Here is a 23,168-nt window from a genome sequence, read left to right as displayed (position 1 = left end):
TTGCATTGGCTATCAGAAGTAAAGATACGGTACAGGGGCGTACCCATGTGGAGGATCCACCGGGTCCGGACTCTCCCAAACTTCGTAACTCAACATACATTTGTACGCTTTTATATAATAAAACTATAATTTTCAGACAGAGAAATGATAGATGTAGGGTAAACATTTGATCTTACATTTCATCTATACTCCTTCTTTGCTTATAAGAGAATCTACTTCGTATGTTTTTTTCTGAGAATATAGGTGGTAATACTTAACAATCGTATATACTCTTCTCGGGTGTAGAACAACACCAGTTCAATACTACATAGACCCCCAAACGTTGTCTTGTAATATTGGACCCCCCAAACTTTGAACCCCTCCCAACAAAAATTTCTGGTTGCGTGCCTGTAAAGACACATGACATTTCTCCAACTTTGAACAGTTACAGACATCTATTTTCACTTGTGAAAACTTGGAGTTGTGAAGATGGATTTTTAAACTGCAGCAAATAGTGCATTACACTTTACGTTTCCAAATGCAGTGATTTCAGGCTACAACTACCATTTCAACCAGAACATCTGGCGGAAACTAAAAAGTCTAGGGTTAGTCGATGACTATCTCAAGATTAAAGAGATTCGCAGTCACGTCCGGATGTGTGCAACACTGGCACTAGTACCCGTAGAGTATATTTCTGAGGGTTTGATGATCAACATGGAGGCTGCCCGATTAGACGAAGAGTCGAAGTCTTTAATGATTACTTTACGGAGCAATGGCTGGAAAATCCAAATTTTTCTCCGGAAAGTTCGAATTGTAGAAGTCACAGGAATCGAACAAATAAAGCAGTAGAAGACTGACACAAACGCTTAAACAAAATATTATCCAGAACCCCTGCACATTTCCAGACTTGTGAAGATATTGAGGGAAGATTCTATATGTAATCATGTTTTCAGAAGAATGGAAATGCTGAGCATTACTCAAAAGAACAGAAAAGCCATGTATATGAAAATTGACAATAGGATACAGTCAATACTTCATAATTTGAAAGAACATGTTGACCTGAGAAAATGTCTGTCGCTTGAGCTTTGTATATACATAAATTTCAGTAGTTGATAGCTGAATTTTATTTCAGACTTACATTTTTGTCAATGAACGACGTGCAGTTTATACAGAATATAAAGGACGGGGTTCTAATAGGCACCTAGAACTATGAACTAAATGTGAAGTGATATTATAGTCACTACTTGTATTTCATGCTTCTGGGCGCATAAATTTTACTTCTTTATTTTATCTTTGTAGAATGGTTGCTGCGGTATATTAAAAACGGGTTAGAATTATCAGAAGGGATATATGAGATCAGCTTTGAGCTTCGTAAGTTAATATGTGTGCTTTTCTTACAATTGGCATTTTGGAACTTTTTTCTACTCTTGTGACCACCCAAACGTACTATATATGCATTTCTTATGTATATAGGGGCATAACTTTGCCTCACTGGCCAAGTATTCACCTCTGGTGCATGGGTTCTGATTAAATTTCAACTCATGCCAAGTGGACTTCGTGGTGGACAAACCGTGTGCGTCAGTTTTCTCGAGGTTCTCTCATTTTCTTCCACTTCCTTCATTTCACCATCTTTCATGCATTCTTATCATCACCCTCTGATTTGGCCGACATGGCATAATCGTGGGGCGCAAAACTGAAATATTTCATTTTTCTGACAATAGCCGCATATCATAACGGAAAAATGGAACATTATATAAGAAGAAGCATTATTAAGATCTATGTTAAATGGGAAAATGCAGTACTGCAATTACATCAGTTTATGAAGCTATTGCGATATTAATGATGTTTTGTAAAAAAAAAGAAAAAGAAAAAAAGAAAAAAGAAAAAAGAAAAAGAAAAGAAAATGAAAAAAATGAAATCTTTAAGTTTCACGTCCCACGATTGTGCCGGCTAAGCTAAAGGAGACAATGATGATTAGAAATAAATTCAATGGTGGAATGAAGAAAGTGGGAGGAAACGGGAGAACCCCGAGGAAACCCATGCACACGGTGTTTGTCAACCACAAAGCTCACTTGGAGCGAGCTGGAATCTAACCAAAGACTCCATGCACCAGAGGTGAGCACTACCACTGAGGCACCGTGGCCCCGAATGATGTTTTGCGTTTGTTTGTTTAGAGCTTAATGTTCTTTTGCAGGAAAAAGCTAATGCTTGTCCCAAAGGCAAGAACTCTTACCACTTATTTACAGAGGATCAAAAATAGAGGTGCTTGCCAAACCTTACCTTTTTACGTTAAGTATGTGAATCTTCTCGATAACGAGATCTAATAAACCGCATTTAAAATACTGTGGCAAATCATGCCACACAACAACAAAATAGAATCGTGGCAAACAACGGGCCACCGCAAGAACTAGTATAGCTATAACACGTAATTTCAGACATTAAGAAATTAAAAAAAAGTGTGGTAGAATAATTCACATATTATAGTTCTGTTTTATCACAGATTTTTTTTACTTCAGTTAGTCATCCCGCGACACCCAAAGTAATAAACTAAAATTGCAGCAAAGATTTTTTTTCTTATTACAGAACGTCATAAGTAAATGAGTTTTTATTTCTGAGTATGGGAATAATACTCTGATTTTGTGCTTTTGTTTCACCTTAATTCCCCATAGATAGTCAGAAACTTTGCCTTACATTTTACGTTCATACCAAAATAAATCAACCAAAACAAATTAACCTTTTAGAAACAAGTACCCCAAAATTTTAAAATATAACCAATGGACTATGCACGTAATTCCATTATTAAATTTGTCCAGTAGCATCATTTTAAATTTTACTTTGAAAGATAGGAGACGAGACTCTCCGAAACAAGTAGTTTCATTTATATATATATACATCGTAGCGGATCCAGGATCCAATGGAGGGGCTATATAACCATACTTTGCCCTTTTATCCAGTGTAAAGCAGGAGTGAACCACATTTTATCCAGTGTATACCTGAGCGTCAAGGGGGGCTATAGCCCCCCTTGGATCCACCACAGTGTTTCGTAAAACCACTGTGTAGTTTTACGAAAAGTCCCGGGCGCCAAGCTATTTTTTAAAAATTAGTATTCCCAATTTTTACCTGCCAGCAGTTTGCAGTTTCTGAGTTGGCGCCTCATTTTTACAACTAGCGCCTAAATCAGAAGAAAATTTGACGAGTCATATATCAGTTGTAAGTTACAGGAAGACTGGGGGCTAGGATCATTGCTCATAAACTTGGACCAACCAGTGGTCCCTACTCAATGTGGCCATGTTGCCACTAACTAAAACATTGAAACCTGTAGTACTAGTCGATAATTACTTCATGCTATCAAATATTCAAAACTACTGTTCGCAACTACGGCAATCTCTGTACCAACCTTTGAGTTGACTATTAGAAAAAAAAATCGTGTATTATAATGAATTTTAAGTATAAGGTCAGTGACGACGTCAGCTTAATTTCTTCAAGGGGCAAAGAGAGGGACAGAGAAAATTTTGATGATGGTGAGGGATCTATGTTTTGTACAGCGAAAATGATAGTTCTATACAACTGAGGGCAGTAGCGTAGGGAAGGGAGGCCCAGAGGGGCCGCCCCCCAAAGAGGTCCGACAATGTACTTTGACGTTTGTAATTTTTTTTTATATATTTTTATGTTTATATATTTCTTTGTTTGTAATGTTTCTATATGTACCTATAACAGCACTTGCCCCCCCCCCCAAAACACACATCCTGGCTACTCTACTGACTGAGGAGCACAGGTTTTGAGGGAGAAGTGGCGCTTCGGTACAGAATTAGGAAAAAATATTTGTTTACCTTTGTAAAATAAAGTAGAAAATTAAAAAAGTGCTTTTAACTTACACCAGAAGTGTTCAAAGTTATGTTTTAAACGTTTACTCATTCACAAAAAAACGTTAATAAATATTCATAATTAGCTTTCAATTTCTATTTATGTTGAAACTGTGTTTTGGAGTCTTTCATCTTCCATCAACCACTCAGGCAAAGATTTAATTTGGGACTATCAAATAATCCTGATATTGTTTAGCCTACATTACAATAGGTCTGTAGGCGGCAGTCAGGGCGTAGCGTTGCATCAAAGAACTACCCTCTTCCCCTCTTTGGCGTCGTCGCTAATTGTATAGATTTTTGCTGGATAAACACAGTGCATGTAGGCTTTCCCGGGTTCTTCCCTTTCCTTTAAATTTCTTAATTCCATTATTTTTGCTCATTAGCACCTCCCTTAGTTACGCAACCCCATTCGAGGTCCCTCGTGGTTATATGTTTAGCGTATGCGTCTTCGGCTCGGGAGACCGGATTCGATTCCAGGCTGGAGCTCAAGTGGTTTGTATCTCATGTTACGCTGAGTTCACGTCTCTATAGTTGAGTAGGACGCTAAACCAGAATCAATATCCTCATCATCATCGGAACACATTTGCAAGGTGTTAAGCTTAAAATAAAAACTAGATTGCGATTCTTCTATTTATATGTTTTCTTTTCACTTGAAAAATATCTTGGGTCTCTTTAAACGAAGGAAACGCAACAATCATTTGAGATTTTACATTTAAAGAAAGAAAAAAATGATTACTTAGGCTTATATAATGGAACTTCTTCACTTTATAGTATAAAAATTTGAGATGGACCATTGATCTTGATACGCCCATGCAGTGGCGTATTTACGATTTTGTTTCGGGAGGGCTTTGCTAACTTTCGGGGGGGCTTTGCCTGGAAATGTGAAAATTCTGCAAGATATTTCATTTACTTTACTATACTAAGTAAGATTTCGGGGGGGCTTAAGCCCGGAAGCCACTCCCCTAAATACGCCACTACGCGTAATTTTAAAACTAATTGATAAAAATGGCTGGAATTTTGTAAGATGCAAATAACGACAAGGGAACTCTGTCTAATAAACTCTGCAGTACCAACAAATTAATAGTGTTGCCAACATAATATAAAGTTATATTTTTAACGGCACTATGCCATGTTATTACATATCTCAAATCTAAATTTTAAACGAAAACTTACAACACAAATTTGTTATCCAGTGTTTCATATTAAGGACGCTGCAATATGACAAGCATCTAAACTTCAGAAACCTGATAATAGTATTAATAAAAGCATAGGCGGATTCAGGATGAACTCAACGGTGAGGAAAGAAGGTAGTAAAAGATTCTACTTTCTCTCTCACCGACTTTTGCAGCACTGGTGATTGTGAAAGTCAGGGAGGTGAATGACCTTCCCCCCTTGATCGGTCTATGAATAGAAGTGAGACAGACGGTGAAATGCAAACCCGAAGTACCTTAGTGTCGAATACTATGACCATGGCTTATTTCGAATGAATACAAGAAATTGAAAATTAGACTTTTTCGAAAAATTTCTTACATAAATAGAACGTCTAATCACGTAGGTGATTCTCAAAAGACGTAAACTTCTCAGAGCCTTTACAGCAATTTGATATCTCAAATCGTTCAGGGGGTATGAAAAACGTGAATACTGATAGCGATACTCCTAAAAATGACGTATTTGGGGATTGTTTGTAATTATCTTGATCCTCTTTGCTTTTATAACATTACAGAAACAGATTTTGGTACTTGTAATTACAATAAATTCTTGCAATTACATAATTTTAACCAGTGTTGCAAACTTTACCAATGTGTATCATATCTCCAGATCAGTTTGAGATATCAAATTGCTGTAAACTGCATTATTATCTTTACGTCTGTTGAAAACCTTCTATGTTGTTGGATATTATACTCATCCAAGCAGTTATCGAAATAAAATCTTTCAGGAAAAAAGTCAAATTGCAACCCCTTACGTGAAGACTAAGGAGCATGGAAGCTTCTCACAAGGGAACCTTCCGAAAATGATAGTTGCAGTGAAAGATGTGGCCTATGCCAATTGAAAGAACTGTAACAGAGATGAGCATTCCCAAAAAATTAGCTGCCCATAGCAATAGGTTCAGGAAATATAAGGGGTGGAAGTTCGGGAAACAGCAAGATTGGACAAGGGGGAAAAGTGCAAATTCCGCAAAAAAGGGGGGCACGGCAAAATACAGTGGTGACAAGTGATGTATAGAAAGAGACTTGCCACAATAGGGAACAAATGAAGGCCACCAGTGGGGTTAACAGTTTTGCCAACTGCAATGAAAAGTACATATTTTGCAAAGAGTACTATATGAAGTGAGTGCAATATTCAGTGTCAACCTGTCATGTAGAACATAAGATATGGCGTGTATAATCAGTAGTACAATCTAACAAAAGAAAATAGAAAAAACAGACGTACGAAAAATACGGAAAAGACGAAGTTGGCAATAATGCGCCACATTTGATCACGAGCTGTGCGCTGAACAAAACAAGAAGCACCGAATATGCAGGAAACCGACGTACCTAGAGTCGAAAAGAAAAACGAGTTCCGAAGTTGGCAGCACTGGCCATGAAAATCCAGACAATTCTAATATAGTTAGGCCACTCGCTTCACAAAAAGAAAATTCTGGCAACAGGCATTAGCCTTGGCATCATTTGTACATGCTCGTCCACATTGTATGTGCAATTGTTCGATGAGACAATGGTCCAAACAGAAGATACATTTGCAGTGAGCACAGCGGAATATTGCCAATCCCTCATCAATGATCTCCTACGAATGTCTCGAAACAGTACTCTAGAGGTTTCGGAACCTTTGGTGGTCTTTCTATCACATATCCACACCTGTAGAAAGCAAACATAATCAAAGGCTTGATCTGCTGTATGTTGCTGTCTGCAGTACTATCACCGCCTATATGATATATCCAGAGTACCCCACCTAACTCTGCGACTGAAATAGTTTCAAAGCGAAAAAAAAAGTGACACATCCAGTTGTGCAGGAATGTACCCACGTCAGCGGGCGACAAACTTCTGTGAGACACAAGTGCCCCAAGTCCCCCATCATAGGGTCCCAGGGGCCAACTTCAAAATTTCAAATAGCACCATCGGTCGAGTTATATTTCTTTCGATAAATCTTGGAATATGCAACAATGCATATCAGAAATATTTACTATATGGGATTTCAAAATGGCCGCCAAAAATATCTGCTCGGTGACAAGAACAACGTCCATTTTTGGCGACCATTTTGAAACCTATGCTTCATATAGCAAATGTTTCTTATAGGCGGTGTTGTATCTATCCAGAGAAATATCATCCGCCCCCTGTTCCCATTTGAAATGTTGCGGTTGACCCCTCGAGCCTTATGTTGGGGGCCCTGGGGGACTTGCTTCTCACAAAGTTTTCTTGGCCCTCGACATGAGTACATTCCTGTGCAATTGGATTTGCAACATCTCTTTTCGCTTCGCAGCAATTTGAGATCACAATGCTCGACGCCATGTTAAGACACAACATATATTTGTGGCGGCCATTTTCAAAAACATGCTTCATATAGCAAATGTTTCCTATAGATGTTGTTTCACATTCCATGATCTATCGAGAGAGATCCCTGTTGCCATTTGAAAATTTGAAGTTGGCTCCTGGGACACTTGCTTCTCACAGACTTTTATCACCCCCTGACATTGATACATTCCTGCACAACTGGATCCGTCACATTTTTGTTCGTTTCGTAAATCTTTCAGGTCTCAAAGTTTAGTGGGACACCTTGTATATTCCCACATACGACCCAACCATGCCATAATTTTCACTACTTCTATTATCGGTTGTTGGCTCAATCCAACCATTTCATGTTCCCCGACTTGACATTGCCTCAATCACTCTAGTATTGATGCATTCCGAGTGATGCCTGTTGCCGGGATTTTCTCTTTGTGAAGCGAGTGGCCTAACTATATTAGACTTGTCTGGATGTTCATGGCCAGTGCTGCCAACTTCGGAACTCGTTTTTCTTTTCGACTCTAGGTACGTCGGTTTCCTGCATATTCGGTGCTTCTTGTTTTGTTCAGCGCACAGCTCGTGATCAAATGTGGCGCATTATGGCCAACTTCGTCTTTTCCGTATTTTTCGTACGTCTGTTTTTTCTATTTTCTTTTGTTAGATTGTCCTACTGATTATACACGCCATATCTTATGTTCTACATGACAGGTTGACACTGAATATTGCACTCACTTCATATAGTGCTCTTTGCAAAATATGTACTTTTCATTGCAGTTGGCAAAACTGTTAACCCCACTGGTGGCCTTCATTTGTTCCCTATTGTGGCAAGTCTCTTTCTATACATCACTTGTCACCACTGTATTTTGCCGTGCCCCCCTTTTTTGCGGAATTTGCACTTTTCCCCCTTGTCCAATCTTGCTGTTTCCCGAACTTCCACCCCTTATATTTCCTGAACCTATTGCTATGGGCAGCTAATTTTTTGGGAATGCTCATCTCTGTTACAGTTCTTTCAATTGGCATAGGCCACATCTTTCACTGCAACTATCATTTTCGGAAGGTTCCCTTGTCAGTTGCGGTAAGTGACTTGCCAATAATGGCAGAATACCTATGATGACAACTTTTTGTACCTATTTATTTGAAATAAATCATATCATGATCATAGTATGTAACACTAATGTACTGTGGATGTGCATGCCCCGTCCATGTTATTAATTACTGTTATAGCAGCCTAAAACATTTGGATCTTTGTGGATGTTCGTGATACTGTAGCATCCTTAGTTTGTAACAAAATTTCAGCCTTTTTTTTATATTATTCTAAAAGTTAAAAGAGTGTAAAGATAAATAGTCCACTAAGTGTGTTCGTGTCACGTTATTTTTCATTTTTACCCTAAGAGTGTTAAACACGAGTGTCCCCTAAATAAATCTTATCTACCCCACTCGGGGAGGAAGATAGAAGCTTCAAATGACACCAATAGATATGTAGACCCTATATACAATCACTTACCTCTGTTTCTTTTGTGGCTTCATCTCTGGATCACCCTCGGCCTCAATAATCTCTTCCAGTGACTGCTGTCTTGATGTTTCCTGTATAACACCAACGTGTCGTGATCTTAAATGGTACCACAAGCCAGTTGTTGAATTTCGATTGTGGATAATACTTCGACAGTAATTGCATTTTGAAAAAACACCACCCTTTTCACGAGTGAAATGTTCCCATATATTCGACTTTCCCATTGTAAATACTTCCCGAAAATATCTCTTCTTGCAGTTCTCTTATATAGTTCGAAACAAGCTCTGCGTTGGTAACTGATATAATGAACGTCGGTTGGGTATTCCTCATAACGAACTAATGCTTCTCCCACTAGGCCAATAAACATATCAGAAGTGTTGATATCGTAGGACACGTGTCCTTTCTCCAAACAACAATCTTTTATTGTTACCAAAATATGCAGTCACAGCGAATATGAAACCACGTACCGTATCAGCATAGGCGAGTAGGAGATAAAAGCAGTCTCAAATAGCTATTACGATTAGAACACGCCTCATCAGCGAAATAAGATACTATTCAATTTCAGTTCAGGAGTAAAGCTTATCTGTATGTAATGATGCGTTTATTTTCCTTTGTTTACAACTGCAATCAAACCAGGCAGGGAAAGAAATGTTGCTCTTTCGCAACTACAAATTTCTCTTCAGTTTCGTTTTGTCCCTTCGTGTTCCATCTCCAAACTTTGTCCTTCTGTTTCGATTGTTTTTCGTTTTTCGTTTTCCGAAAATTTTTTTCGTTTTTCGTTTTACGAAAAAATTTTCGTTTTTCGCTTTTCGAAAAATTTTTCGTTTTTCGTTTTTTGTTTTTCGAAAAAAATTTCGTTTTTTGTTTTTTGTTTTTCGTTTTTCGTTTTCCGTTTTCGAAAAAGCCATTTTTCGAAAAAGTATTTTTCGAAAAAATGTGGCCATCCCTATTTCAGATATGATACATTTTGTCCTCTTTTATCTTAAATGACAGTAGTCTTCAGTAATAAAATTCTACTAGTTCAATGTTTGGTATGGGATCCTATAAACATAATACGGTTCTTCATAAAGTTTTGTGTATAAACTTGTATCTAGTGATTGTGGAGTTAAAAATCACAGCTGTTTCCTGCGTGAGTGCATCTTGTTCCTTTACTCCATCTGCGTTGATATTTCCCAGAAAACGAATGAAACAAGAGTTACTCGATGGATCGCCGCCGGGTTCTGCGGGAATGATATCTGATTCTGGTTTAATCAACTCACAGCTTTTCATAGAATGGCTGCATTATTTACTACCAACATGTGCGATCAAATCAGGCCACGCAAAAGGTATTGTTACTTGTCGACAATCAGCCCTCTCATATTTCAATCGAGGCGATTGATTTCTGCAGGCAAAATGGGATTCTGATGTTAAGTTTACTACCCTATACCAGCCATAATTTGCAACTATTAGATCGCTCCTTTTTTCGCAAGCTGAAGTCATGGTATTCAACAGCGTGTGATAAATGGATGGGAATCATTCATCCCGCCCAATTACACAACTCCAAGTTGCGGATTTGTTCACTGAGGCTTACTCAAAGCTACAACCATTGGTATTGCAGTATCCAGCTTTTAAGAATGTAGAATTGTCCCACTGAATCTAGATGTGTTCACTGAAGATTTTCTTCCTTATACTGTGGACGTCGTAAACTTAAATGTAAAGTCAGCTCTGAAGATGAAAGCATTCCTAAAGCAACGACTCAAGCAGAAGACCTGAATAGAGCTTAAAATCTTTAACCGGAGGATTCACTGAAAGTAAACAGGAGCTCATGCGGACTCCTCCATTTTAAACACTCCTATGCCGGTTCTCGTTCATCTGTTACCAAACCTTCAACCAGTAACACTGGATCTTCACTAGAGGTAAGCAAGAGCCCATGCGGACCGTCCACATCATACACTCCTCTGGTGGTAGTCAGTCTTCCTCCATCTGCCACCAAGCCCTCAACCCGTAAATCTTGATCTTCTCGAGGTCAATCAGAGATTCTGACATCCTTTCCTTTCAAACAGAACTTACTTCTGAAAGGCCTCCTCCAAAGAGCAAAAGCAAACATCAACTTGCACCAAGAATACTACAACCGAAGATAACTCCTCAGGTCAGTGAGAAAGTAGTGTACGAGTGTCCATTATGCAACATCATCTACAGCGATCCCCCAACAGAAGACTGTATCCAGTGCACAAGATGCAATGAATGGTGGCATGAACAATGCACATCATATGAAGAAGTGGACACCTTCATCTGTGATAAGTGTTAATGCTCCTTTGGGTGCGTACTCTTGCCCCTTTGATGGGGGACGAAGTGGCTCAGTGGTAGAGAATTCACCTCCGGTGCTTGGGGTCCCTGGTTCGATCCCAGCTCGCGCCGTGTGGACTTTGTGGTGGACAAAAACCGTGCTCGTGGGTTTTCTCGGGGTTCTCCCGTTTCCTCCCACTTTCTTCATTCCACCATTTCACTCATCTCTCATCATCACCGTCTCCTTAGCCTAACCGGCATAACCGTGGGACGTAAAACTTAAAGATTTCCTTTTACCTCATTTCTTGCCCTTTTGATTTCCTACTCTTGCCCCACATATAGGGGCAAGAGTACGAATTTGAACATTTTCATTTTACGAATTCCAGTTCCTCCAAGGTCAGGGGTATATAGAAGTTGAATTCATATTTCGTAAAGCAGAGTTCAAGTTTTGTGTTGCATGTAAAAGTTTTCCGATGTAACTACTTTTTACCGAAATATATAAGTTTAATTGAAATTTGCGTACTCTTGCCCCCCTTTCCTCTATATAGAAAATTATCCATTTTCTTCCCACTTTGAAAAACTTATATTAAAAAACTCCCACTTGTCGGTGATATACCGTGAAAGGGAAATATTTTTATAAAATTTTCAATTTCTAGTAGCTGAACCTGCGCTCTCTACACAGCGTATCATTCACATATGAGCATGAATCTCCTTGTCATTCCTCACAACATCTGTACATGTCCCTTTATAGACACAAGTGAAGGATATCTTGATAAAAATCGGCAAGGATATCATAAAGGGAAGAATTTTTTTTATATATATATTTCGTTCCGTTTGCAAGATTTTAGCCTATTTCCGGTTGGAGTTTCTAATTCATGTATGATCAGTGTTTTCTTCTTTCTTGAATGCAGTATGTATAATTATAATGTCAGTGATATATGTTGTTCACTGGGCAAAACACTCCAAACAACAAAGATTCATCTTAGACTGATCATCCTTCGTTTTTTATTATCATTTGGCCGTGAAGCAAACGCCTCAGGGATATGCAACCTCTGTATACAAATATATAGTGTTGGAATGTATAACTTGTATGATACGATGCTTTACTTTTTTTTTTTTTTTTTTTTTTTTTACATTTCAGCACTTCCAGGGTACCCCTAGAAAATGTAATAAAGAAATAACAACCATGTTTCTTAAATATTAAATTAGAACTGGACAATCTATACAAAATTTGGAATCAACCAGCCAAAACGGTACGTTTCTAGCACTTTTGGTTTTGAAGATCTCATTGTCGAAAGATTGGAGACAAAGATATAGACTTTTCTTTGGAGACAAACATAAACCTAGCATTTTAATATATAGATAGATGTATTCAAAGGTTTTGAAGTTTTGGTGTAAAAGTTAAAACACATTAACCCAATTTTCCGATACAAATTTATTCAATTAGACCGGTCATTTCCAATTTCAATTCTGTGTCACATGATTCCTGACGTGATATTTTGCTTCTGGAATTCATAATAAACCAAATGAACAGATACATAAGCAACAAAAGAGATAATGTTGACAGAGCCTAGTGTTGGAATGGTAAAAATCATTACCCAAGATATATTCCAAATCACAGCAAAATTTTGAGGAATTGATTCCTACAACCTGAAAAAGTTGTAGAAACCTGAAAGGGTTATGAATTATTAAGTTGTAAAGAGGTTTGCACATATTCAACATGAAACATTGCACTTCCATCAGTTTAATTTTACCATAACTTTCTATATATTCTGCATATTAATAATTATCACACTTCAATTAGAACCACGTACTTATTGATTTCTTTGTAAGAGCCGTAAGATAGCTACCATATTACACATACAAACCTGCAGTTTGCCAAAGTCCCTCTGCAGAAACAGAACCAACAATCCAATTTATATTGTGTATTTCTCCATTATTAATAATTTCGTAAGGATGTTTGGTGATAAATGGTTGCTCTCCACCTACCTCAACGGTTGGAGCAAACTGTTCATCGGGAAAAATTTGCCAAACCTAGAAAATAATTCATTGATAATGAGAGACACGCTACCAAGCAGAAGGTTAACAAGAGCCATTATTTTTTGGCAGAATAAAAGATATCTTTAACGAAATGTATACTAGGTTTCGACTAACACGGTTGTAGTTTTCCATAATATTTGTGCGTATCTTTAATGAATATTTTCTAATGAAATTTTATGTATGAAGTGCTGCTATTATTAACCTAGTGCGCCTTTGACGTGCGAGACCCGAGTTCGATTCTCGGCGGGAGTTCATGCGTTTCGGATTCCACGTTATTCAATAGGTCCACGTCTCATATAGCCCCGCTGGTGACAGGGACTCTAAACTCAAAATCAAATCAAATTAACCTGATTCTTGTGTTAGTAGTACAACAGAGCCATTTGTTCACCAACGTCTACTAAAAACAGAACTTCTAGTCTCTACAGTTTCAAAATACTATGAGTGGACAGAGTCACACCTGTAATAAAATGATGCGTTATGACAATGTTGTATACTTAGGAATAATATGAAGTATAGGCTGGAGGTATAAGAAATGACATCTCCAACCTATACATACTTAATATTGTTTCTGACTGTACATATGTCACTCTTAACTACAATTCCATACATCTTTATTCAAGTAGCTTATAAATTGCATCACGGTTTTGTGCCATTCTCGGATTTTATATGTTCCTACTGGTAATTGAATGCAGGACCATGTATACCAAAGACGCATGCACTAAATTTTTTTCGTTGAAGGAATATGCTAGTAGATTCGGAGACAATAGTAAAGTAAGTTCCTAATTATATATTCATGACACGTAGCAAGCTGGTTTACTTGTTTGCATGTTAAAATCAAACTAGACATTGATGAATAGCTTTGAATTACATATTCCGTGATGATTTTTTTACATTTAACAGTTTTTAATGCTTTGTTGTAGTTACATTCACGGGCGGTCTTTTTGTACGTAGTATGACAGTTTGACTAATTGATACACCTTTTCCGTATATTAATGATCTTGTAAATCACACAGAAGAAATACGATAATATATGCAGCTGTGTACGGATATTGTATATGGAAAAGAGAACATGACGTATAATAAATGTTTTCAGCTTGAAAAAATGCTAATTGGACAAGCAGAATATAGAAAAGACCTTTAGGAAATAAAATATGCAGAGCACACACGTATAATAAGCTCATATATTATTTGATTCATTTATATGCATGACATGTAACACGGCAGCGGATGTTGGTCGTCGGAATGGGTGAAATAACAGGCTAGAAGGTTTCAGATTTTTCTCAAACTTATTATCGTTGGAATAGGAGAAAGAACTTTCGAAGCTTCCAGACGGCTCTTAAGGTTATTAGACCTATATAAATAAAGATTCATTTGCATGATTCGTACAACGTACAAGAGATAAGAAGCGCAAGCATACTGTTCGAAGAAGAAAATTTACACGTAGAAGGCACTGGAAGAGAAAATTATTGGTAGGTATTAACTTTGTAGTATTTTTGTTTTATACTTGTTCATTTTTATATGGAAAGTGACATTGGAAAAATGAAATACATGTAAAACATATTGTAATCGTCGGGAGTATAAGGGGACGGAAGTGTTTTCCTTTTATCGGGAATTGATTGTGGATTTTCCGGCATTGAATACCATATGACTCGGTGTACCTTTACGAAATTATAACTTGACTAAGATATAGTATAATCTAATATGTACGGTACAGGGAATCAACATTATTCATTGCACCGGGACTCGAACTTGGATTCTCCCTGCTGGAGAACCATACGCTAAACCTTTTGCTTGCAGTGCGAACTTGTTACTTATATACAGCTATGAATTGTGTAAGACATAACAGGCATATATAAATTATATTAAACAGGAAGCTAGCGGAATCCGCGCCGGGAATCGAACCAGGGCTCTCCCATGTGGAAAACCGTACGACAAACCTTTTGCTTAGCAAGTGTTGTTACTTGTATGTAACTATGAATTGTGTAAGACGTGTAACTGGTATTTATAAAGTATATGTTAAGAAGGAAGTTATACTGGATAGGGAGCCATGACACTGCCGGGACTTGAACTAGGTTTGTCCCATGTGGAGAACCGTACGCTAAGCCTTTTGCTTGCACTGTAAACTTTTTCAGTTATGAATGGTATATTTTTACTGCGTAAGAACAAACTTATATTGGATAGGTAGTTAGCAGAATTAGCACCGGGAATCGAACCATGGCTCTCTTACATACAAAGCCAATATGATTGGGAACGTTAGTGCTATGTTGAATATCATTTTTGAAATTTGAAATGTCGTAATACGATAAGTAACTATTTGCATTTTTTCTTTTCTAGGTCATGAAGCAAATACCTTTAATAGTACAAATAATTATAGATGTTGTAATTAATAGAAACACTGGAGAATAAAACCTATTGTCGTGAATTGTTCGTTGTTCAAATATATCCGAGGTTTTTTTAACGTAAATGACTTATAGATTGGTTTTAAAATATGAATTTACTGAAACCTTCGAATCTTATATACTAAAGTATGAAATATGAAATATCAAAATATTGGATAATGTTTGATATGAATATTGAATACTGAAATATCGACTTAAACTTATTATAAGTTTTACATGCAACGAATATAATGGCTATGCTAAAGGAGTCGGTTAAATAAGGTACGCATTTATAAATTACTGAAATGAAGAAAGTAGGGAAAACGAAAGAACTCCGAGAAAACCCACGCACACCGTGTTTGTGCACCACAAAGCTTACCTGGCGCGCGCTGGGATCGAATCAAGGACCTTATGCACCAGAGGTGAGCGCTGTATCGCGTACCCAGCATAGCTCTTCTATGTATTTTAGTTTGGATAAAGGAGAGTGATGAATAAAGTAAACATTGATAATTTGGTGGAACGAGATTGTAGGCGGAAACGGGAGAACTTCACACACAATGCTTAAACTAGAAATATACTTTGAATGAGCGAAAGCATTTCGTTTCAGAAGTGACTTCTTTTTATGATCAGCGCTATTTAATGTTTATGAACGAGGAAAGAAACTTACTGTAGCAGTTAATGGAGAATTATACTTTTTGAAACTCTTTATACAAAACTAGATTTTTATTTAACTTCATACATACTAGCAACGAAGATATATCTAATGACAGGTAAAGTACGTTAGGGACAATTTTGATATTATTTTAACAGTGTAGGTAACGGCACTTTTAAGGCAATACAAGAGACGGGCAATTATCTGACAGCACACATCGTGATAGATGGTGTGCTTGGTTTATTAGGATTAGTTTTATATGCAGATGGAAACAATTGCTTTAAATAAGAGATACCACTTTGAACATATATTTCGGTTAAATTGGTTTACTCTAGAACTCTCTTAATATTAAGTACAAGGTAACCAACACCATTGGCGATAACTGTTAGAATGACTGTGAACTGGGGCAATTACCGTGTCGGGAAGACATACATTTTACGTATATAATAATGAGTATGAGTATTTGACATTGGCACCTAGAAGATTATGCAACCGACAAGTTAAAAATGTTTTGAGGATTACATTATATTCACAGACAGTCTGATACGATTTTGTATTTTACTTGAAGTGCAATAAATGTTTGTTTGAACTAAAAGGATATTTTATTTATAGATGTTATTTGTAAGTTAGAAAAACAATAAAATATTCTTTTAATGGTGTTATGATCGCTAGAAACGCAATAATTTAATAGCGTTTATTACAGTTAATAGCTAACATGTCCTTTTTACACTTGAAATAGATGTCTGTCAATTTTAAACTTTAATAAAAATATTCTGAATTTCGAAAATTTTAAACTTTATTGTAATTGTTATAAATGCCTAAGAAAATAATATTTTAATGTTTTAGTTGTCTGCATACACAGTGTAGATATATTTGTGAGTGAATACATGACATACAGTTATAACAGATCAGAAGTGTCGTGCTTACGAAATTAGATCTCCCTAAACCTTAAATAGATTATATTGTGCAGTTTGCACTTATTGAATTAAATTTGGTAATTTAAGACGAACTGTCGTTTCGCTCTTTTACCCACTGCTATTGTATTGGATCGAAATACTGAACTTACTACTTTCTGGAAATTTTTTAGTTACTGATTCGGTGGTTCTTTGAGTTATTTGGGAGGGCTGTTGTTTAAAGTGGAATTTGAACTATTACTAATGGTTGTAACGAGAAAACATGTTTATTGGGAAGTGTGGACTTCCTTTTACGCAGAGACGTAGCCTGTGTTCAAGACGAAAACGAATGTTTGCACAACGAATTGAATCACTATTGCTCACACCAAGATTTATTTTGACTGTACCTGGGACTTTTGATTGATAAGTAAATTAGTAAATTATATTTTAAAGCGGTGTTGAGATTTATTTCATATTAGGTTATCGACTACTGTTTGGATTACTTTTTTAATTTTATGGTTTAGATAACAACAAGGTTATAAATAACGGTATATTAACAGTAATATGAGTTCCGAACTCCAATGCAATAGGGACAACTCCAATGCAGTTGCTGTGTATATGAACTGTTATGGAAGATTAATTCTCATAGTTTAGAAAGCATTTCTTTTATGTTATCGTAACTGCAAGAGAACTGTATTATATGACCACCTAACAGATGTAAATAATAGTAAGAGCTAAAATACTGAAGTACTGGCAACTGAATTATCAGTGAGAGTAATATATTGTTTTCTTTTAAAGAAATAAATTTATATTAGGAAATATAATCTTAGTTGTTTGTATGCTATATGAAGGAACTGGTGCTTAAGAAGCAGTGCATTAGAAGTAAAATATTTGTTTTCGAAGAATATGGTAGGAAACTGAAAGTATTTAATACTTTATTTTAGATTTCTACAGACATTACCAACGTAAGTGAATGATGGCCTGTTGTCCATTGAACGTGAGTCACTGAGGTTGATACATTGTGTTTAGTTTATGATATGTAGGCTTTAAAAATTTTTTAATCATCTACTTTAAATGGAAAACAACATATAACCTCATATGTAAAATGCACTGATTCAAGGGCGCACCCACGCGAGGTATCCTTTGGGCCACATTTAAAACTATAATCTAACAAACATTTCAACACTTTCTTAAGAAAATTATGGTTTCAGTAGGAGAGAAATGCGTAATATACTGTAGAAAAGTTGATGTTATACTACACTTGTACATTTCCTTTTCTTATAAAAAAGAAGTTAGTGTACTATTTTGCTGGATCCACCCTTCAAAAATTTTAGGATGTGCAGACCCTTACTTGGTATATGCTTTTTAAAAGGAGTAGTTCTTAGAGCTCAATACTTTTAGGTAAAAGGATAAAATGTCTATGAAATGCATACGAGTATACAGTAAAACACTTTTTCTTATTAAGATGATAACGTGAAATACTTATTCCATTTTATATAGTAAAAGGACAAGATTGTACTGTTGTGAATAATTACCTTGGACTTAAAAATTAAACAAAACCCTTTTGTTAGGCAACCAGTAGAAAACCTACGTATAACGAATTGACACACACACTGCAGACGCCTTACTTTTATTGATCCTCACAATGAACGTATAGTAAACTCTAGAAAACTTGTAGACCCACAGTGAGGTATAGTCGGCTATGGGAAAAAAGATTCATTCTTATAGCAGATTGATGTATGTGGAAAAAGCAGGTGTGCAGGGTGACTAAGTGGTAGAACGACATTTTTTATGTTCGTGATTTAAAACCAACCAAGTGAACTTTGTGGTGGACAACATATTTTTCTCCTGGTACTTCCATTTCCTACAACATTCATTCATTGGCTTAATTAGCCTTTCCCTTAACCTAAAGGACATTCTTCAGAGTAAGAAAGCTACCATGTTTCATAATATATATAGTATCACAGGCACGATTATCGTTGTGTATGTTAAAACCTCAACTTCCTCGATAGAATTTTACAGCGACAAAAGATTTTCAATTGAATAATAATACGATTTCTACGCTTTTAGTTAACATTTAGTTTCTTCCTTAATTTCGGTAGATTTTCTCGAAAGTATTATTTGAATTAAACGTATTTACTTTATCGAAAGTATTATTTGATATTTTAAAGCATTTTATAATTGTAGCATTACAATTTGAAGAACTCTCATGTACTTATTAGTAAACGCATGTGTCTGCAAGCGTTTTAGTAAGATGTGACTGTCGAAATAAAATTCTATCTTTGAAACAGATATATTTATTCTTTCAAAAGATTGAATTAGTTTTAGTTGTATATAAAGCATTTTAATTTTATCTTTCTTTCTCTCTTTCAATAGAATCGTTGAACATACCTCATAATTATTATTAAATAATGTTTATTGAAGGTTTAATTTACTTCGCGATTTCTTTGGAAACAATAAAAAATTTGCTTGAGATGGATTGATTTTTCAGGGAGGAAATGTCAGAATCCCGAGAAAAACTTGCTTACATGCTGTGTGCCAACCATAATAACCGCTTGGCGGCTTACGATCCAACGATGGACCCATCGCGCGCCAGAGGTGAACGATTTTGAAGTCGATGAAGAATTTTTTATAATCCCACAGTAATATCAATAATTGTTTGAGATTCTTAGTATAGTATGTGATACACAGGTTACATGAATTTTATTTTGTTCTTGTAGGACTAACGTTTAAAAGGACCAGAAGAATCGATTTCAAGAGCTACCTTTGGTCCACGGACTACAGTTTTAATTTTACAGCTTTATACACTTACATTCAAAATTATAGGGCCATTATATGAGTGTATAAGAATCTTGTTGGAATAAATGTTTTTCGCTGGATCCTTTTTAATATTTAATGTAAAACTTTAAACATAACGAAGAAAATAAGAACATACTGTGGTGAAATAAACTTGAAAACTCCTACCGTGCAAAAGAATTAAGGAAAACAGCCTCTGTTTTCAAGCTGAGATTACCCGTGGTTGAGATGACCACCAAATATAACGATTTTTTCTCAGAAGATGAGTTCGTATACTTATGCCAGTAGCTAAAACTGGAAAAGAGAACCAGGTTGTGTTTGTAAAATGGTATTACATGGTTCAATCTGAGAACATGTGCAATTGTGATGAACAAAAATTTCATTGGTAGTGGTGGTGGACAACATTTTCACGAAACATAAGATCGCATAACTAACTTTGCTGCCTACAACTATCTGTTGGTATCAAAGTTAGCGATACATGAACTTTCAAAAGACGAAATGTTTCTTAATCTGGACTGTTAATACGTATTTGAAATTTCATCGGAACAAGCATTCAACTTAAACTATAATAAACGAAGGAACTATCTAGTTGCATTATAGGAGGCGATACAGGTGTGGATGAAACGTTTATGTATTGATTCTTTGAACACGATTTGTGTGCGAGTAATTTAATTTTATTTAACTTATTAATATTAGAGATTATCTTATACGACCATTCAATATTTATTATTTCTTATACATAATCACTTTCATCAATTGACCATTGTAATGTTAGTAGAAAAAATGCGAAACTCGTGAAATTTGGCTAGTAGCGACTCGAGAAATTTCACTTCGTGGATACGAGTTTCTTCTTTTTCTGGCTTGAGAGCAAAGCGAGAACACTTATTCTGGCATGAGTCATATAGTCATCTACTCGAGACATTTTACATGTAGGCAACGTTGAATGGTAAATGATTGTAAAATATTTAATATGAAGAAAATGGGAGGAAATGGAAAAACCCGAGAAAATCCACAGGGTGTTGTCCATCACAAATTGTCATGGTCTGGGATTGAAGTAGGGATCCTCATGCACGATGGGTGCACTCTACCAATGGACTAAACTGTTTCCGTTCAAATAAATATTCCGTACAGTGATAATTAACAATGTTGTCTAACATATTTCTCGTAGGTTTCCGTGCTCATGTAGTTAAATAAAGCATTTTTTCTACTAACATTACAATGGTCAATTGATGAAAGTGATTATGTATAAGAAATAATAAATATTGATTGGTCGTATAAGATAATCTCTAATTTAATAAGTTAAATAAAATTGAATCACTCGCACACAAATCGTGTTCAAAGAATCAACACATAAAAGTTTCATCGACACCTGTATTACCCTCCTATAATGCAACTAGATATTTCGTTCGTTTATTATAGTTTAAATTGAATGCTTGCTCCGATGAAATTTCAAATACGTATTAACAGTCCAGATTAAGAAACATTTCGTCTTTTGAAAGTTCATGTATCGCTAATTTTGATACCAACAGATAGTTGTAGGCAGCAAAGTTAGTTATGTGATCTTATGTTTCGTGAAAATGTTGTCCACCACCACTACCAATGGAATTTTTGTTCATCACAATTGCACATGTTCTGAGATTGAACCATGTAATACCATTTTACAAACACAACCTGGTTCACTTTTCCAGTTTTAGCTACTGGCATAAGTATACGAACTCATCTTCTGAGAAAAATAGTCGTTATATTTGGTGGTCAATCTCAACCATGGATAAGCTCAGCTTGAAAACAGAGGCTGTTTTCCTTAATTCTTTTGCACGGTAGGAGTTTTCAAGTTTATTTCACCTCAGCATGTTCTTATTTTCTTCATTATGTTTAAAGTTTTACATTAAATTTTAAAAAGGTTCCAGCGAAAAACATTTATTCCAACAAGGTTCTTATACATCCATATAATGGCCCTATAATTTTGAATGTAAGTGTACAAAGCTATAAAATTAAAACTGTAGTCCGTGAACCAAAGGTAGTTCTTGAAATCTATCCTTCTGGTCCTCTTAAACATTAGTTCTAAAAGAACAAAATAAAATTCATGTAACCTGTGTATCACATACTATACTAAGAATCTCAAACAATTATTGATATTACTGTGGGATTATAAAATATTCCTCATCGCTTTCAAAATCGTTCCCCTCTGGCGCGTGATGGGTCCATGGTTGGATCTTAACACGCTAAGCGGTTATTATGGTTGGCACATAGGATGTAACCAAGTTTTTCTCGGGACTCTGACATTTCCTCCCTGAAAAATTAATCCATCTCAAGCAAATTATTTTTGTTTCCAAAGAAATCGCGAAGTAAATTGAACCTTCAATAACATTATTTAATAATAATTATAAGGTATGGTCATAGCCTAGTAATGATTCTATTGCAAGAGAGAAAGAAAGATCAAATTAAAATGCTTTATATACAACTAAAACTAATTCAATCTTTTGAAAAAATAAATATATCTGTTTCAGGGACACGTTTACTAATAAGTACATGAGAGTTCTTCAAATCGTAATGCTACAATTATAAAATGCTTTAAAATATCAAATAATACTTTCGATAAAGTAAATACGATTAATATCAAATCATACTTTCGAGAAAATCTACCGAAATTAAGGAAGAAATTAATGTTTACTAAAAGCGTAGAAATCGTATTATTATCCAATTCAAAATCTTTTGTCGTTGTAAAATTCTATCGAGGAAGTTGAGGTTTTAATATATACAACGACAATCGTACCTGTGATACTATATATTATGAAACATGGTAGCTTCTTTACTCTGAAGGATGTCTTTTAGGTTAAGGGAAAGTTTAATTAAGACAATGAATGAATGTTGTACGAAATGGAAGTACCAGGAGAAAAATATGTTGTCCACCACAAAGTTCACTTGGTTGGTTTTAACATAAAAAATGTCGTTCTACCACTTAGACACCGTGCGCTCCTGCTTTTTCCACACACTACATCAATCTGCTATAAGAATGAATCTTTTTTCCCATAGCCGACTATGCCTCACTGTGGGTCTACAAGTTTTCAAGAGCTTACCATACGTTTATTGTGAGGATCAATAAAAGTAAAGCGTCTGCAGTGTGTGTGTCAATTCGTTATACGTAGGTTTTCTACTGGTTGCCCAACAAAAGGGTTTTGTTTGATTTTCAAGTCCAAGATAATTAATCACAACAGTACAATCTTGTCCTTGTACTATATAAAATGGAATAAGTATTTTACGTTATCATCTTAATAAGAAAAAGTGTTTTACTGTA

General features: G+C 35.9%; 1 protein-coding gene across 1 annotated transcript in view; it reads right to left on the bottom strand.

Annotated features, from left to right (window-relative positions):
- LOC145688923 (venom carboxylesterase-6-like) overlaps positions 1-23,168 on the bottom strand; it is a 117,682-nt gene that overhangs the window by 88,764 nt on the left and 5,750 nt on the right. The window contains exon 2 of the mRNA XM_081763091.1: positions 12,983-13,148. Within this exon, the coding sequence (XP_081619217.1) occupies positions 12,983-13,148 (166 nt within the window). The remainder of the gene's footprint in view (positions 1-12,982; positions 13,149-23,168) is intronic.

Source organism: Thermobia domestica, chromosome 7, assembly GCF_964235325.1.
Source record: "Thermobia domestica chromosome 7, izTheDome1.hap1.1, whole genome shotgun sequence".
Lineage (NCBI taxonomy): Eukaryota > Metazoa > Arthropoda > Insecta > Zygentoma > Lepismatidae > Thermobia > Thermobia domestica.
Note: the sequence above shows the minus strand (reverse complement) of the source record. Positions and strands in the feature narration are given on the sequence as shown.